Below are 19,446 nucleotides of genomic sequence, written 5' to 3' on the forward strand. Positions count from 1 at the left end.
AGTTTTAAACCAAGGGTAGCCACAGGGCCATGTGGGCTGAGCACCAGCAGCCATGCATTCATAGGCAGCTGGGTACAAGTCCAGTTTGTCCATGTTGCTCTCCTCTGGCAGGTAACACAAGGAGCAGCCCAGCATCAGGAACAGTTTGTACTTAACTAGGCTTGTACTCAGCCATAAAACAAAAACACAAGTGTTCTCCAGCCTGCCTGGCCACACAAGCAAACCATGGTGGCCAGCTGAAGGGTTCCCTGGGTGTGCACTGATGCAAGGTATGCTTGGGTGATTCAAGGAAAGGGTGCTGGGGAAAGCAAGCCACAGGAAATTGTAGCCACAACAGCTCATCCCATCCAGCAGCTTCTTCCCAAATATTTCTGAGGGGAAGAAGATGTCCTACAAACTACTTGATAGGCAGGCTTATGTCCATCCAGGACATCCAGCAGTGATGATGCAGATTTCTATGCCTTTCCACACCTTGTGACCAGCTTTAGAAGCTGGATGGGGCAGACAGGCAGGACAAACAAGCCCAGCAGTCATTTGTGCCCTGCTGGGCATTGTGCAGGCATCCAGGGCTATTTCTCATCCTCCCTGTGGATTTGCACTTGTCTATTCTCTCCTCCTTTCCATCACACAAAGCCACAATAAAGGAACATCTGAAAGATGTCCACATTGTGGAAACATCCTCAAAAATCTGCTGAAAAGTCCAAGCTAGCCAACAAGACGCAGGTACCACACAGCTCTCTCCTGCCCTAGCCCCTGGCTCAGGTAGGAAATGAACATTTCACAGGCTCCTCCTGAAATTAGATGAGGATATTTTGTCACAGAAAGTATCCAGGAAGACATTGACTTGAATCAAAGAGAGTCAAGCCATATCCAGGCCCTGTAATTCCCCCAGGAGCAGCAGTCAAGCTGTTTCATGGCTCTGACTATGGGACCTGGCTGCTGGTTTTGAAAGCTCACATGATTCTTGTGTCCTCTACATGGTTATCTATCATTAGCATTATGCTGTAAGGAATCAGGTCTAGAGAACTGCCATCTGCAGAATCCAACAGTAGAAATTCAATTAAATAAATAAAAGAAAATGATACCAAGGGAGAAGTAAAGTGAGGAGGAGGTGGGAAGAGGAATGACACATCAACTGCTTTCTACCAGGCACGAGCAACTTCAAAAATGGTGTTCCATGTATGCACCCTGCTGAGAGTAAGAAAATTATCAGAGCACAGAATGGCCCATTTTCCATCAGAAAGCAAGACACCAGCCCCATCAAAGCACAGCTACTGCCAACCTCCCTTTGTCATCAAACATGGGCAGAAGAGGCATGGGAGGGCAGCAACCACCCTCCCATGGCCAGCACAGAAAACACTCTTTGTCAGTAGCCCAGATGCAAAGTTATCTTGCTTAATTAGGGCTTCCTTTGGCTCGAGTAACTGACTAAATAAATTACACTAGCAGACACACACATACACACAAATAACTATTTTGCTGAGCCAGGTGCAGACAATTGTTTCTAGCCTTCATCTGGGACTGGTGCACGTCTGCATGGGGTCAGATCCAGAGAACATTGTGCTGGCCAAGAATGAAGGAAAACCTGAGAGTGGCTGAGGAACAACAGAAACAAAACTCACAAGAAATTTTTTCCATCCCAACAGGTGCAGAGAGGTGATTAAATGTGCCTCAAAACTCAGGCTTTCAGCACGGGCTGAGTGTCACACTTCAGATTCAGTATGGTCAAGGAGGCTTTGAAATCCCACCCCTGCTTTGAACCCTGCAGATCTGTATCAGCCTGGAGAGGGATTTGAAGCCAGAGGAAGACACTCATGCTTCGAAAGCAAGCACCACCAGGGGAAAGGGGAAGCAAAGGGGCTGCTCTCCATTACAAGAGCAGCTTGGGCAGGTCATACCCTTGCCTGAATGTGAGACTGAACAGCATTAAACACTGCAAATACAAGAGAGACTTGAAAACAAAAACAGATTTCCCTTCCTAATCATACTGAGACATGCAACAAGGTAACCTGCCAGACAGCTTCACTTGCCTTTCTGTTAAAACTGAGCAAAGGAACAGGATTCAAACACCAATTCTGCTGACAGATGGGCTGACACTGTAATAGTATCTCATCTACTTAAAAGCATCTCTCCAATGTCAGAGGTAGAAAAAGAACTCCAGGCTTCATATCCTGACTCTGAATGAGTCCCTCGAGGTATTGCTTCCATATTTGATCCATGCAGAAAGAACCTATTTCTATCATCAGATAGCAACAGAGAGAAAGAAGGAAAAACTGAGATGAGGAAGAGATACTGCTGGAGAGTTATGGGGTTGATTCTGAGTATAATGCTGACTTGCAGGAGTCTGACAGTTCTGGGAAATGTGCAGGTGCCCTGTGTGCCTACAAGCAGATAAAAAAATCAATGTAACTATTTCAAAAAGCAAGAAAAAGAGCCAATTTCTGCAAAAGCAGTGATTTCTAGGATGCAGAGGGCACTAATCCATGCTTTGGCACTCATATAAAGCTGAGGGTTTTTTCATGATGCCACTGAATTTTCAGGCACAACTGAATTCCCTTCCCAGGAAAACCTCTCTTACATTTGCCTCCACAGCTGGGAACTCTACTGGAGCCATTATGGTGCCCCACTGACAGAAGTGATTATGATTGTTACAATGATTATGTAGTTAATGAGTTCCTAGAAACTGGCTTATTCTTTACTGATAGGGTGGTCAAACACTGGAACTGAGCCCCAGTGCAGGTGGGCTGGAGCACATGGAAGTTGTGACTGAGATCTTCCCTGCACAGAGCTGTAGCTGCTGATCTGACAAAGGCAGGACACAGCCACTGTCCAGCACAAGTGGCTCAATTTTCAATTCTGCCTTCCAGACTGTTCCAATCTCCCTTCCTTACTTTGGTAAAATATTGCTGGCAATGTAACATGCTGATTTCAACAGAGAGCTCCCAAGCTTAACTGATCACAGTGAACAAAGGTTTATCTTTCAACTGATTTTGCAGCTTCTCGTGCCTTTTCCAGCCCCTAACAGCAGACAGACATAGCTCTGCTCAGAGCTGGTATGCACCACTGAAATACAAATATATGAGCAGGCCACTATGAGGCAAGGAAAGAGTTAGTTTTCCATTCTGTATATTAACTTATTTGAGAGCCTGATGTATTCGAAATCAATTTTTTAAAATATATTTAAAGAGCTCTCTTTTATAGAGGGACTTTGTAATGATGTGGAAAATTCACTGCTCCCAACATCAAGCCATGGGTGGAGGGAGTCTGGAGTATGAATTAAAAATAATGTGGCTGTTTGCAGAAATTAGCGGCACCAATTTAAATCCACACTCCCCTCCCTCCTCAAATAATCACCCTGTGAACAGAGGTGGTTTATGGAGCCCTCTGGAAAATGTTCCTCATGGCCTCCATTCCAGACCCAAAATAAAATACATTACATTGCAGCAAATACTTCAGCAGGGTGCTGCTCTCTCCTCCCCCAGCCCACGCCTCCCATTTGGTGCTAATTAAATGAAACAGCAGGTGCTTAGACCACAAGTGCAGCAGGGCTGGAGCAAGTGCAGTGATTAAACCCCCCGGTGTTCTTGGAGAGCTGCATCTTTCCAGGGACTGGACTCTTGGAGGAAAGATGAGATTAGAGGGAGGGCTGGGTCAGTCTTTGGCTGTCAGCTCCATGTTCAGTGGGTGCTTTCGAAGGACAGTGCATCACTATCATAAAGGTCTCTGAGTGAGGTGCTGGCACCTGTTTTGCCAGGCCACCTTCCCAGCACCCTGCTCCAGGGTGAACACAGCAGAGTGTGCTCTGCCTCTGGGCTGGAGACATCTCCTTTCTCACCCAGCTGAGACCATCACAACAATGCAGAGCAGCCTCCCCATACCAAGCATGTCTGGGCACCTCACATCTTCAAACAAAGATTAGCAATGCAGACCCTGAGGCAGGAAGCCATCCCAGCCTAGCCCTGGGTGAGGCTAGGGAATGGACAAATCACAAGTCAGTGTCAGAGCTGGCCAGGAGAGCTATGGGCTGTGTCTGAACACATGGCACGCCAGGTCATACTAATGAGATGTTCCTTGTTGCCACCAGAGCAAATGCCTGCAAGCCCAGAGAATGATTTTGTAAGAGTAACTCACTGTTTGGGATGTGTCCCTACCCCATGACTCCTGGCACATCCATTTACCTGCTGCCTCTGTGCTGCAATCCCATCCACAAGGTACTCTGGGGACACAGCAGGGACTGGATGCCCCCCAGGTCCTTCACATGAAAAAGAGTGATCCTTGCTGCCACCAATGGCATCACCAAGCTCCACATCCTGAGACCAGAAATCAAGCAAAACAAAAGGCTAATGCTGCTCTTTTACAGATAGGGCAGACACGGTGCTGTTAAGAAATGGACAGGCATGGAGCAAGGGGCATTTAGGGGCTCAGCCTGAGCTGAGCAGCCCATCAAACCAGCTCTACCTGCATCCTGCTCTGTTGTCTCCTTGTTTTGCCCCAGTGAAGTCTTTGCCCAGCTCACCATGCACTCCATCAACAGCCACATCTCCCTCCATCCCAGCATCCCAGTCTCTCTCATGGAGACAAGACAGGATAACTGTAATCACCCAAAGGCCACCAGTGCATCCTAACTCAGGGGGATCCTAAATCAATTACCAACTGGGATAACATGGTATAAGCTTAGAAATAAATCCCTCATCCCTTCTACAAATTGCATTTCCAACCACAAGACTCCACAGGAGCAGGACGTAATCCCAAGAACGAAAAGCACTATTTATATTTCTGCTGAGCACTTCACTTCTGTTTGGTCACTCTGCTGATGTTTCACTTCTTCACCAAACCCTGTCAGAGATGGCTGGGGGCTCAGGGGGAGGAGAGGGAATGTGGTCATTACGGTCTGGCTTAGCTACTGTAATGCAGCTAACATTTGGCTCTGTTAAAATCACTCCAAGCCAAAGACTTCAAAGCATTTTACAAACATTAATGAATAAACTTTCTCCAGGAGGGCTGATTATAGCCCCCATTTTATGGGTGGGTATTTTCAGATAACCTTCCTGGCCCAGCAGAAGTTACCCCCTCCTCCTTCCACACCGCAGACTCTGAGCTCCTGAGGACACAAAAGACATTTCCACATAAAAGTGCTGAAATATATTTTGACCTAAGAGTGGAACAGGATTCAGCATGAGGTTTCCTAACAACAACAGGCAGGAACTGCCAGCCCTAGTGCTCCTGCAGCTCACAGCACACCCCAGCTCAGCTGGATAATCCAGGGCTCTCCCACACTCAGAACCGACCTGAAATTTCATAGGACTCCTGCCTGTCTGGGAAGCACCTTTTCCAAACTTTTCCCTTTACATAAGGATAGCCAGGGACCACCTTCATGGAGCACATCACTTGCTCTATCTACCTTATTCCCAGAATCCAATGACAAATTAATCTCTACCACCTCCTGAAGCACCAAATGCTAAATCCTAAATTACATGCAAGCACCCAGCACCCTCTAACCCTCAGCATGGTAACACAAGGAGTGTTGCACAAAGGAACAGAGGATTTTTCAAAGCTGCACCAACAGTTACCAATACACCAAAAATTACCAGACTACCTGGACTTGTTACAAGGATGCAGGTGTTCAGCATGTGCCATCCCACAACAGATTTTCCTCACCAGGACACATGCCAGTTTTGTTCAAGCAGCAGCACATCACTGTAGTGACCAGGAAAAGTCTGGACTTGGGTGTCAAAGATTCCTAGACAACAGAGGCCACAACATTCCAACTCACTGGGCTGCCAAAAGCCAGAGATTACCCAGATAAAAGGAAGAGTCTGTGAAATAATTTTTTGGTCCAGGTGTATAAGGTGTATTCCCTTCTAAGACAAAACTTTGATCATTAAACTCAACCTAGCCCTTTGAAGTAATTTTTTCCCTATTATTATTTTACTTAGTTCTTTTCTGATTTGCTTTCAAATTTCTTTCCATTTGGCATTTTCCCCTCTCTTTCACATTGTTTTTGTGGTTTGTCCTTCACCTCTCTCAACACACCTGGCTGAAGGGAGCAGCTCAGCAAGTCTCACTGGTTTTCTTAACACACCCTTTAAAAAACAAATGCATCAAGACCCAGACACATGGCTCTGAAGTTACCTCTGTTTGCAAAAGCACTACTAAATCGATTAGAATCTGCCCTTGACTGACCTGGTGAATCAGAGGCAGCCCTGCATCAACACTGATGCCTCAAGAATGGCTTTAATAGAGTACTACAGAATTACAGAAATTATCTTAAACACACTGGGATGCTTTTCTGAATCTCTGCTTAGTTCTTTGTGAGCTGTTTCACAGCTCCTGCCATCAAGAACTTGTCAGCAACTTACTGAAGTGCAAACCTCCTCACTGGACTGCAACTCCCTGCCCTGCTGCCTTTGCACCCTCACAGGGCCCTAGATGGGATAGCTTAAAAAAACTTTAATTATGGCCACTTGTGTGGGTCAATGCTCGATGGCAGGTGTGGACTCAGCCAGGCCAGTGCCAAAGGATCTGATATGCTGTAAGAATTCAAGTCCTTCCTTTTCTTTACAGATCCCACAGATCAGAACTCTCCTTTTAAATGTAAAAGCAAAGGGTGAAGAGCACAGCCCTCAGCTTGGCTGAATGCTGTTCAAACAGGGCACCCAGGAAGGAGTGTGCACAAAGCTGTGCTTCCCCCAGAGCATCACTATCCCAGCTTTTTGCGTGACTTCACCATGTGTCTGCTCAGCTCTGTGGGTTTTACTGCCCTGACCACTCCACTCCAATGCTTCCCCTGAAGGGAGGGAAGTGGAAATTGCAAAAGGCAGTTCTGCAGTGGGAATACTTGCATTTGCACGAGACGTGAAAATGTTCTGGTTGCAGAAAAGGAGAACCAGGCTGTGACTCGAGGCAAGCAGGAAGGGAACAGGGGCAAACAAACTCCTGACTTGATGCTCCATACAGTTATTATGAAAAGATCAGTCATTCAGATGCTATGGGGAAGAAGCAAATAGCACCTGGTGCTCATAGATCAGGCTGGGGTGAGCCACAGTCCCCAGTGGAAGAGATGCCAGTTGATGCTTTTCTGTGTCCTGTGAGCAAACCATGGTGTGACAGGACCAAGAGCTACTGCTCCTTCCAGACAGGGCCCTCCCACATCTGAGCCTGTCAGAGCAGAAAGCCGGGAGGGGTGAGGTGACACAGAAAAGAGCCCTGACAGAGCCCTGCATAACCCCTCCACTACGGCTGGGCACTTTTCTATTTGCACTTAAATGCAATAATGTAAATAAACTCCCCGTAACCCTTGCAGGGCTATTTAGGACGTTTGCGAAAACAACCGGCTCCTCTCATCGCGAGCCAAGGGATGCGAGCACAACAGGCACTTCTCATCTCAGTCTCCACACACTTAATGAAAGTGAAGGATTGTATTCCCTGCACAAAAGCAGAATTGTGTTTCAGGGCTGGGGGTGTGAACTCCGTGCAATTTTCCAGCAGTGTAAATAATTGAAAGCTGAGTACGGTTAGGGGAGAGCGGCAGCGCAGCCGAGGGGGTGGAATTGTCAAGCCCCAACTTTCGGGGCTCGGGTGCTTCAGGGAAAAAATAGCCACGGAAAAATCCTGCCAAGGAATTTAATTTTTACACAGATGTCCCAGAAAAAAAAAAAAAAATAAAAAAAAAAAAAAAAAAGAAAAAAAAAGCTGATCTTGATCTCTGGTAAGAGGAAATATGCTAATGAAGTGGCACTTGGAGAATTTGCCTGTGTGAGGCCAGCAGCTTTGGCTGGGGCTGGTCCCACAGCCAAACCACTCTCCTGTGTTTTATTGTTCCAGCAAACAAAACCTGGAACAAGGGTAACAAACAAGTGCTCTGCTCCCAAGGCTGAGCTTCAAGTCCTGCTGTGGAGTTCTATGAGGAGAGCTTCCAACACCAAAATAATGGAGATGGAGGAGGGGTAACACAGGGGGTATACACTGAGCCTTTACACACTCTGTTGAAGAAAGGCTTTCAGCCCAGTTTTTATCATAACTCTGCATAATCCCTTGTATGAGATACTGTCCAGGCACAAAACCAGCACGTCTGGGCCCCTTACCAAAGCTTTCTACCATGGTTAAGAATTTCTGGCAATTTCTGGCAAAGTTTTTAGATTTCCATTAGCAGTACAACCTGGCAGGGACACATGTTCCTGACACATTGGATTTTTAACATGTAAAGCAACCAACAGCTATGAAAATAGGTCTGAGTCCTCCACAGCTGATAAAAGTCAATTCAGTTCATTAAGAAGAACTTGTTGCTTTTCCTCTCTGTGGCTGTATCCAGGAGAGTCCTTCCCACAACACAGGTCTCCCAACATCCTCACAGCCTCCAAGCCAGCAATAAGTAGGGGATGTAGGTACTGATGGCAAGAACTTAGACAAACCAAAACTCTTGAAAGCAAGAGAATAATTCCAGAAAATAATACTTTTGACTAATTTCACTGTTTTCTGTGCCTGCTAGAGGTAGACCACATACAGTTAAAAGGACACAGACAAGAAGTCAACAACCTCTTTGTGATGCTCTCAATATGCCTTAAAAAAACAAAAAACCCAAGCAAGCAAAACTCATTTGCCTAACTATATATAGAGTCCAGACTACCAAGACAGAGTGGCATGGGCATCACCTCTGTTCTTGCCTTGCTGCTGTCACACCCTGAGCAGTTGGCTAAGCCACCACCTCAATTTCTTAGGTCACCCATGTCCTGGCCAGAGAGGCAGATTGGTGCTGAGCAGCAAATATTACCCCATAACCACCCTGCAGGAGAGTCCCATGCTGCAGATTAGGGGCAATATTCAAGTGTCAGATTCATGCTCCAGAACCCAAGTGAAGAAGTACCAAAGAGAGAGTTCCCATAGGCTGGGTCACCTTCTCAGCTGTGGGTTCTTTGCCATGGTCATTCAATGCACCTCTACTGCAGTTTAGCAGGCACTTTGCCATTTCCTCATCATGGCCCTCATCTTTGTCTGACGTGTAAAGTCTCTTTAAAAACAAATACTGGAAGCTGAACAGATTGTTTTGCCAAGCAAACATTTAAATAATGATGGAAATTAGAATTATAAACAATTCCATTTATTCACTGAACACAAAGATATTGCCCCAAGCCATCTGGTATCCTAAGGCACTGAGGGCTAGAAGGACAAATGGTATTTAGATAGCTTTTAAATCAGTGGAGACAACCATTCTCAGCTCAATAACCATCTCAGCTATTAATTTTTTCCCAGGGGCATCTCAATTCCCCTGGGAAGGTCTGTTACAAGCTTGCTGCTGGGGTATTTTTCTGAGAGCAGGCATTGAGGGGTCTCTCCTACAGAAAGCCAAGTCTTGCAAGCGTGGCTGCACCAGGAGCTCCAGCACAGCTGCCAAAACACAGGAGGCAGCCAGCCCTCACCGATGGCACAGGGCTCCTCCTGGAAATGTGGCTTTCTGCATCCCTTGCAAACCTTGCACTGCAAGTCTCTCCACACACTGTCTGGGATAACAGCAGCAAACAACTGGCCTGTGTTTACTCAGAAGAAAGGATGTGCCATTTCTCCCCAAGGAGCCAGCACTGACCTTTGGGAACAGACGTGTTGACAGACCCATGTTCAGATTTCCTCTGAATTTTCCCAGTCTTGTTTCAGATTCAATAATGCTCTTAAGGAAGCTGTTTATAAATGAAATCCCACAGCTGTTGCAGTAACTCCATCCCCACATTTCCAAGATTATCAGGGATGTCTATGAAGCCAAGCAATGGGTCTGAACCTGATGGGTCAGATATGGAGCCAGGCCCCTGGTCTGGAGAAGGATTTCACAGCAGCTCTCAACATCTGCAGCAGGGCCAGGATGCTGAGGCCCAGCATCCCACACCGAGGGAAAGGGAACTGGGGAAACTTGATCCTTGCAACCCAGACCATGCTGGCCAAGGCCAGCACAGCCCAGAGCAGAGGGAGGCACATGCAGAGCCCAGCAGGAGAAACACCAATTTCACTGTGCACTTGCACCACAGCCTGATGCAGTGATGTCTGCCATGCTGTTCCATCCCTGCCTCACTCAACTCCACCTTCTCCTCCAGCTTTCCTGCCTGTTTCCTTAGGCACCCTCAGATGCACACACACAGCCCAGAAACACAGAAACACTCACTGAGCTCGTCAGAGACTGGGAATCCTTTCAACACAAACCTCCCACACTGCAAGAGGGGCAAGTTGTGTCTTGCAGCAGCCCCTCCTTCCTTCCCTTCCCTCCCTTAGTGCCAGCCAGGAGCTCTGCACAGGGTGGCACTTACACAAGAGAGGGTCACCCACTGCAGAGTGACCCTGCTGCTCTGGATGGCTGGGAACACCAGGGGTGACTGCTCATCCTACTAAAGAGGCCTGCTTGGTTGAGGGTTGGGAGTCAGCATTTGCAGACACAGGAGAACACTTGCCCCATTGCATTCTTACCTACACTCTTCACCACTGCTAAACTTGGTGCATGCTTGAACTTGTCCATTCCCCAGAGCTAAAAGCATGAACAACATGAAGTATCAGAGGCCCTACAAAACAATCATTACTGGGTTAGACTGCACTGGACCACCAAACTTAGGGCTGTATGTCTCCACTTGGGCAATTAAACCAGAATATACACAATTCCATCAGAATCACAGAATTTCCTCTTTGCTCTACCCCTCAAAGCCTGCATGCCAAAGCCACCAGGTCCTGTTTCAAATCATAGTGACCCACTGAAATCCAGGGTGCTCAGGCATGTGGCACAGTTACAACCAAACTGGGAATGAGATTGGACATTACCCTATTTGATACAGCTTAGAGTAATGGAGAAAGGGATGCTGTCACAGAACAGAGTAACAGCAGAACAACTGATAGCAGCAGCATTCATGTGAACTCCAGTCTGAGTAAGAAAAGCAGTGATAGAGGTTACAATTGCTAGTTTTTATACTACCATTTTTGTTTAATTTCATCCTCAATGCTCTGTTACTCCATTATAGCACTATAAACAATCAGGATGACCCTAGCAATAACAAATTGAAAGCTCTTGATGTTTTATCAAGATGAAAACAACTTACACATCCTTCCTCTTCCTAATAAAATTCCTGATAGTCTTTACTTTTAAATATTCCAATTGGCTGCTAGTGAGTTCCTCTTTCTGTGACACTTTGAAGAAAACCTGCTTAGATCAGCAAACCACATTGGGCAGATAGAATTTTGCTGATACACAGAGGCAGTGCTTGAACAGAGCCTTGTTTATTTGCCTTTTCAATGTTGTGACATTTCAGACATCTCCTTGCAGCCAAACAGCCTGTGTGTGTCATTGTGTGGAGAGGCTGAGATCTGCCTACCTCACATTCCTGCACAGCTCTGGCAGTGATGCTGTTCAGCTCCTGCACAGCCAAACACACCACGTGGGACTGTGGCATGCTGCTACATCCAGCTGCTGTGTTTTGCCTTGGAAAAAGCTGTTTTACACCTGTTGTGAGGAAGGATCCTCCCCCAGCTCTGCCCACAGAGACCCAGCTATCCTCACAGAACAGAGGGACTGGTCCTGCTCATGCTCTGACTGCAGGCACTGAGTAGCACAGGCATGAAATCAGAGAACACTTGGGTAAAATGCAGCAGATGACCACTGGTGATTGAAGCTGAGAGACCAGACATGGATCCTTGGTCCCATTTTCCCTGCCCTCTTTGTTGGGGAAGGGGCTTCTTAGCAGTGGGGCCAGCACCTGACTGGGGTCATAACAGCTGTAAAAAGCACAAAGTGGTACTGGGCAACTGCAAGGGTGATATGGGGAGAGGGGAAAGACATATCCTTCATACTTGCCAGCTGCAAACTTTGTGGCTGTTTTCCAGCCCAGCATGGCCACTGGGAGGGTGAGAGCTGCCTGCATCTCTACACTTCTCCACCTTTTGCTTTGGGCAATTATTTATGCACACACTCAACTGCACATCCCCATTCTGCTATCAGCCTCTTAAAGCACTTTCCAGCAAAAAAAACACAGGCCTTACATGTAGATGTCTTTTACTGCACAGTGGAAATGCCAGGAGTTATCCCTGCTATACCAATAAAGGAGTGTCCCTTCTCAGCTCCTTTGGGGACAACAGCAGGATTACTGAACTATCACCCCAGGACAGGATTCTGCAACCACCAGCAGCAAATCCATTGATGATAGAAGACCCCAAACAGCATCCAGGGAACGTGTCCCAGTGAGCCACCAGGGTCAGCACTACTGACAAGTGATGTTCACATCACTCTCCTCACGCTCCTCTGTTCTGCACTGCAGGCACGTGCAAGAAAACAACATTCAAAATACTGCATTAGGAGATAGCTTTGACCCCACATGGTGCTCAGGTGCAAATGTCTCCCCAGAGTGAAAGACAACAAGTAATTGCATTTGACAAGCAATTTACAGTAATGCTTTCATCTATGCAGAGTTAATTCAATCTTTTCAATCCTATTTACTGAAACACTGGCACCCACATGCTGCCATGTATTCTGCTGCCATCCTTTGACCCATGCTCAGGAGCAGATGTGACATGGTTGCACAATTAAATGATACAGCAATGCCCTAATTTAATTTAAAATCTGTGTTTACAGATATCCAGCCCTCACTGAAGCAGCACAGGGCTGACACTTAGCTTGCTGCTTTGGGTTCTGTTTGCTGGACTTCTTATACCTTTGTGAGGCAAACAAATCCTGTGGTATGACCAGCCTTTCTGCCCTATTACTAAACTTAAAAACAACCTGACTCCCAATTCAAGCATATCCACTGCTGAAGTAGCACAGCCAAACTCTCCTTGGATTTGAATCCTTGGGACAGAGCAGCCTCTTACTGCTGGCAGTGCCTAATAGAATTTGCAAATAAGTGCTTTAAAAATGCAGTTTCTACTAATGCTACAGCTCTCAAAACCACTGAGCCACTTCCCACAGAGACAGCCATTTGGGGAAGGGTGGGCTCTTTTTTAAAGAAACATGAAAATGGAGTAGTGAAATTAATTATCTGTATTCCTCCCTCCTTGCTCCTGGGCAGCCCCCCAGGTTCCCCATGGGTGGTATCCAGTGTCACTGTCAATGCCAGCCACTGCAGCCCTGATTAAGTCATTACAAGTCAGCCCTTGTTCCTCCACTTCCAGTCAAGAGCAAGTGAGACACGTGCAGGCTTTGGGAGCCCTGAAGTGCAGCTCTGTCGTTGACACAGCAGGGTGAGTGGAGCTGGCACAGACCTGTGGACTCCAGCTGTTTTGGACATGAGTGGTGCCTGTGAGTTGGCTGAGCATTACTCCCTGGATATTGCTTGGTTTTCTCCTAGAAGTGCCACATGGGGATAAGCAGGGATGTTATCAAAGTAGATTGATTATGCTGAGACCACCTTACCATGTATGATATCAGATTGCAAACCCCACGCTCAACCAGTGCTAGGTTAGAAGCTCAAACTTTCAGAAAAAATCTGGAAAGCACAAGTCATCCCATGATCTGGAGCTAATTTCTCTTTGAACAAGAATCTCTGCACACATCAAGCCATAGGTTTCCCAAAATTCAAGGGTTACCTGAAGTCCCCCTTAGCATTCATTTGCTTTTCCAACTCTCTTTGCAGGCTTCATTAGAGCTGGAAACACAAATTTCTTTCCAAGACCCAAAGCAGTTTCCTTTGCCTCACCTCAGAGATGCTCAAGTATAATCAAAAATCCAGAAAGAGTAATGGGAGGGGATAAACAAAAAATCACCTATCACCTTTGAGAGTGTAAAAGCACATTATGGCAGCCTGAACACACAGATCCTTGTCCCCATCTCACAGCTGGGAAACTGAGGCACAGATTGGCACAGTGACATTGTACAGAGATGTGGCAGGACTGTGGCCATCTCAAGAGAAGACTTCAGTTTCTGTACCTCTGCACCTCATGGTGCAAGAGCTAAAGAGGCTGCTGTAGAGGGCTGTCACTGCTCATGCAGTGCTGGCCCTGACAGGGATCCCTGGGAGGGAAAAGGGTTAAAGAAGGGAATTTTGTTACTTTCTTGTCGTTTTTTCTCGTGGGGGGAGCAGCCTCATGCAAGCAGGAGTTTTCCACTGGCTAGGCCCCCTTGCACTTATCAATGGGACCTTTCAGGACTCACTCCCTGATTGAGACATCATTTCCTGTCCAACACACTAACCCCATTGATAACTCCACACTTGATGGGAACTTTTCAAACCTACCAGGAAAGGCCCGGAGACCCAGAACAACATATACATGAAAACAGAACTGGGACAAAAAGAGAAAGAAGAGAGAAAAAGAAAAACTGTTTTGACCACAATTCAAGTGCTGACAACAAATGTCTATGACTAGGGAGATGTGCATCTTTAGCAGGTACAGCAGACAGAGAAGATGCTGACATACTCTTATAGCAGTGGGACTGGCAGGCCTGGTTCTTCAGCCCAGTTAAAAATGGAGATGGGCACAAGAGGAAGCTTAAGAACATCCCTCTTGTCTTCCTGTCACACAGCAAACAGAAATTAGGACTGGCTGTAGAAATGGTCACATTTCACCCAAAAGGGTTTTTTTTCCTAATTTATCATGCAAAAAGGCTCAGTGCTGCTTTTCAGGACACAACAGAGTCAGCTACATCCTCAATACTGACCTGAGAACTCAGTTGATACTGTAACCTCAGCCCAGCTCAATACCCAAGCTCCAGTCCAAAAATCAACCTTTTCCCCAAAGTTCAAGAGTCTGTCAAACCACATCTTTTATTTTTTACCCCAGGCAATTAGTTTCGCTGCCTACAAAACAACGATACAAAAATATCAGTGGATCTGGATTATTGCCAAGCAGAACACCAGACCCAAAGTTCCCCCTACCCACGCAGGTGCCTGGGAGCACCACCAGAAATGAAGCAGCTGATTCCTGGTTTCAGACTTTGGTCAGCAGCTATCCAGCAAGAAAGCTTTTGATGAAATCTAAAGATAGAGGCACAGAATAGAGCCAAGGAGCAGTACAAAACAGCAGGAGCCAGGACACTGGCTGGCTAGGTAGATATGGATAGGAAGAGAGACTGCAAAGTTTCCACTGCAATCTCCTTTACTGAACTGCTGTGGGAGTGTGCAAAAGCTCTGCTGTTTTCAGTCACTTGGGTATGGAGTTTCTGGGGGCCCAAAGTGCAGCACTCTCTCTGTTTTAAGTGCATCTGAAGTATTTAAAATTAGATCCCCTCTTTAATAGGAGCCATTCATGAAAATGTCAGCTTTAAATGTCTTTACAGTGCAAGTTACTCACTGTGAGCATACCACCCACTTATCTTATACCCTACAAGGGCAGAGCCTGAAAAGTTTCAAGATCATGACATGTAACAGACCAAACAAGCACAAAGCCTTATTTAAAGGCACTATTAACCCAGCTGGAAACATGGCTAGGAGCATGAGCAGAAATAATATTTTATGTTAGACAGGACAGGCTTACCTGCAGGTCAAAGAACTTGCTGTATCTCCGGTAGATGATCTGGGAAGTCAGGTCAGACCATGTTACATTGATGATATAGACCTGTTCAGGGAAAAGAAAACACAAATCAGCCTGGGCCACAAGCATAGGATATATGCAAAGGCAGAACAGTCAACAAAGGTTAATTTCAGACCTCACTGGCTGCCCCAGCTCACAGTGAGGAATATAGTCTGGGAGCAGGACTAGCCTAAATTAAAGCTGTTGCAGTCTTCACCAGAAATCTTGGGGGAGTACTCAGTGTTCTCCCACATCTCCCATCAGCAGCTCCCACCAGCTTTGCTCCACCTGGGATAAAAGCTCTAATTGAGCAACACCACATTTTCTGTCTGTGGTAGCACACCCTGCCTTCTGTCCTCTTTGGAGGGTCCCAGGGCCAGCTACAGGCATTGCTGGGAGAGCAATTCCACCCCTGAAGCAACAGCTTATCATGAGGTGCTGATCCCCAGCCCCACACTCCAGGTTCTCTTTGTATATGGAGATGTGGCTGTCACCCTTCCCAAGCAAGGAGTGGCTCTGGTTCAACAGGAAATTCAAAGGAAATGCAGCTCCACAGGTGTTGTGGAATCACAGCCATGCAACACAGTTGCTTACTCACACCCCTAGATGTGCGACAGAAACCAAACCCTGCCACAGCACACAGCTCCTGCTGAGTCACATCAGACACTCGGCACCTCTGGCACCCACTGGAAGGTGATGTAAATCCGGACAGTGAGAGTGACACTGTTTCCTTGCATTGATGGAAACAGCCACAGTAGCCTGGAATAAGCCCAGGATTTCCCTTGTCCAACCCTAATCCATCCCAAAAACAATCCTCTTCCAGAAATACCGTTTTGCCAGGAGCTGTGATAAAAAATTATTTGCACGCACATGTACACATATACACACAAACTTGTACATATACATATAAATACACACACAAAAGACCACAAAGTTTCCTTTTGACCTTGGTACCGCCAAAAAAAATTATTTTAAAAGTAGAAATGGGCCAGGTTCTGCTCTCTCATACACTTGCCCTCAGGCCAGTGCTGGTCCTGCTGCCTTGGTGACAGATCCCCAACAAGACCTCAGCAAACAGGATGGAGCTATCAAGGGTGACCATGCAGCATCAACATAATGACAGTCACAGCCAGGACAGCTCCTGGGCCTTTAAAGCAATTTTCAGGTTTCACATATGGACTGAGATAACAATCTGGCAGAGGAAACAGGAAAGCTGTCCTCCTCCCTCAGCCACAGCACTGCAGCAGGAGCTCTCCCTTTAGCCATGGATGCAGAAGTGAAGCTCTCTGTCTCCAGCAAAGGGGGATGGATAAGCATCACCCTCTCCTCCACCTCCATCTCCCCCAAGACACCAGACCATCTTCCAAGCTACTGACTCGATTACTTCTGTAGTTTTACCAATAAAAATTATTGCATGAAAATCCCTGGAGGAGTGTTGAATATTGGGCTTAACAACACTTTTCCAAAGACCACTAATGGATTTTTTTTTTCTTCTTCTTTCCCAGTAGGAGAGGTATCCTCCCCAAAACCACAGAGATCCTGCAGCCATACTTTCCTCTCTGCTTGTTACAATCACATTCAGTCCCCAAGACAGTCCCTCTGCCTCTCATCTCCTGCAGCCCAGTTTCATGGCATTCAATAACTGGAGATGCTGAGCACAGGCTGCTAAGGAGATCTGGGGCTTTTCTCATTATTGCATCAAACATATCTGCTCTTCCCACCAGGGCAGAGACCATCAAGGCTGGCAAGGGGAAGACTCCCAGGGGTAAGAGCCTGACTCTCAGCAAACCCAAGTTACTCTGCTGCATCTCATAATTCTCCAGGAAAACCAAACCACCCAACCTCCTTCCTGCAATGCCAATATACACAAGGGTGACATCAGCACTGCCCTGCTGCATGGAGGGGAGATAAGCCTGTGTAATGTGAAGATTTCAGGTCCCCTTTAAAGATCTTACCCATGCAGTCAAGGCAGAGGAGTCTGAGCCTGGGAAGGAAGCTGCCGTTGCCAATTTTCAAGCTGGCCACATTACACTGAAGAATATTTTTCCATGTGTTTGTTGTGGGAAAAAAAAAGAAAGAGTTTGTAGCTTTACTCTGAGCTAATTCACACACAAATATTTCTACTCATTCTCTTTCCAACAGCTACTTTCAGATGGAAAACCCATTCGATTAAAAACAGATCTTGACAGATGGGAGCTGAATAGGATCCAAAAGCAACTTCAGATACTGTAATTCTGGCCCTGAGTTCTCACAAAGAGGATGAGACAGGAGGAGAAACATATTGCACATGTAAATAAAGATTATAATTTTTCTTTCATAATGCAACTTTTTTCAGAAACTAGAAACAAAACACATATGCCACAGACATCCAGGCACTTAGAATTTCATGGCACTTTAGTCTTCTCCATGCTACTCTGCAGAACCCACAAAAACTGTGAGTTCCTGAAATTTTTAGCAGCTTACAAGTCTGCTTTGTCAAATCTAATGCAGGTAGAAGTCAATCCTGCTTCAAGATTCCAGACTGGTGGTGCAGTAAGTGGCACAATACATCCATGACACAAGAAGGGGCAGAGCTGAATGCACAGGGATATTTTGGGCAAGAGGTTGTTGGATTTATTTGGTGCAGGGAACAGGTATAGGAGCAGCACCCCACTGCATAGTGCAGATACACCCCCATATCTGAAATTCAGGCTCTCTGGGAATGAAGCTGCCACAGACTTCAGTCAAGTCAGGATCCTGCTGCACATTTAGGATAGCAATTACATCTTTTTGAGCCTAAGGTCTCCCCAAGCTCAGTAAGTGATGGATAGGGCAGCATGCAGACACATTGACTTCTATTTTATGGAGAGATTACAGCAGAAGCAAGAAAAGCTTTTAATCATAACCTGGTGCTATGTGAAGTGAGAAACCAGTGGGCTCAGAATCTGCTTGGTTGGAGACAGGTGCAAAACCTAAACCAGCTATTGATCTTTTTTGCTTGTTTGCCCAAATAAAATTGCTTCCCAAAAGCCATCATTTAAAGTAATGGAGTTTGGTTGAAAAAGATTTGTAAAATGGCAGATTATAAATGCAAGGTCTAGAGGTTTCAGAAGCCTTAGATATCATATTTCTCTGCCTTAGAGATCTGAGTTTGGAAGTTGTGTGCTTCTGCTGCCTTGGTCAGATGCATAACCTTTTCATGATCATCAAATACTACATCAGCTTAGCTCACCGTTTTTGTTTTTTTTTCTAAGATCTTAAAATGGGTTGCTGTGAAAGTGATCAACAATGTCCCAAGAGAGAGGGAGAAAAACAGTGCTGGGGGAGCCCAGGGTCATGGAAATGCAACAGGACAAGGAGGCAGCAGGAAATATGGGATAAATAGGGAGAGTCATCCCACGCTCGAGCGCCCAGCAGAGCCAGCATCGCTCTCACAGCCGCCTGCAGAGCCAAGGGAAAGGTTTCTGTGCCATCCAGCAACTCCCCAAAACTGAGCCACACCAGCCACCACTCCAACACAGAGCTGCTCCTGCCCACAGGAGAGCCCCAGCTCCTAGGCACACTGTGTCTTGATAAAAGAAGATAAAATCAAAATACCTTGCATGTCTTGCAGCAAGCTCTTTCATGTAAGCACAGTGTTTTCCTACACACAACTACACTGTAATCAAGATTCCAAATTGCTACACTAATTAATTACTAAAGGCAAAGAGACCTGCTTTGTGTATCTGCCATGTTTATAACCATAAAGGAGTCAAAACACAGATGCTATTCAAAAGCTTCACCTAAAAAATCCTTAACAAAAGGTCCTTAACAATGAACGAAAATTGAAGTCCAAATGACAACTCACTGTACAATCACTGGGTGCTCCAGCCACTAAGAATGTTCACTTTTTAATTTCCCAAGTCCAGTCTTTTTTTGATCTATTATTGTATTTTGAAATAAATCTTTCTTCAGAGCAAGAAGCAGGCCTTTAAAGATTGTAGAATATTAATCAGGAACTGAGCT

At 46.1% G+C, this 19,446-nt stretch overlaps 1 protein-coding gene across 4 annotated transcripts in view; it reads right to left on the reverse strand.

Moving 5' to 3' along the window:
* The window catches only part of SH3PXD2A (SH3 and PX domains 2A), a 243,305-nt gene that overhangs the window by 185,765 nt on the left and 38,094 nt on the right, over positions 1-19,446 (reverse strand). For 3 of the 4 annotated variants that reach the window (XM_056494898.1, XM_056494899.1, XM_056494897.1), the window contains exon 2: positions 15,427-15,507. In XM_056494898.1, coding sequence (XP_056350873.1) covers positions 15,427-15,507 — 81 coding nt within the window. Of the gene's footprint in view, positions 1-15,426; positions 15,508-19,446 lie in introns of those variants that run through there. The other variant, XM_056494900.1, reaches the window with a different exon arrangement.

This window comes from Oenanthe melanoleuca, chromosome 6 (assembly GCF_029582105.1).
Source record: "Oenanthe melanoleuca isolate GR-GAL-2019-014 chromosome 6, OMel1.0, whole genome shotgun sequence".
NCBI classification, from domain to species: domain Eukaryota; kingdom Metazoa; phylum Chordata; class Aves; order Passeriformes; family Muscicapidae; genus Oenanthe; species Oenanthe melanoleuca.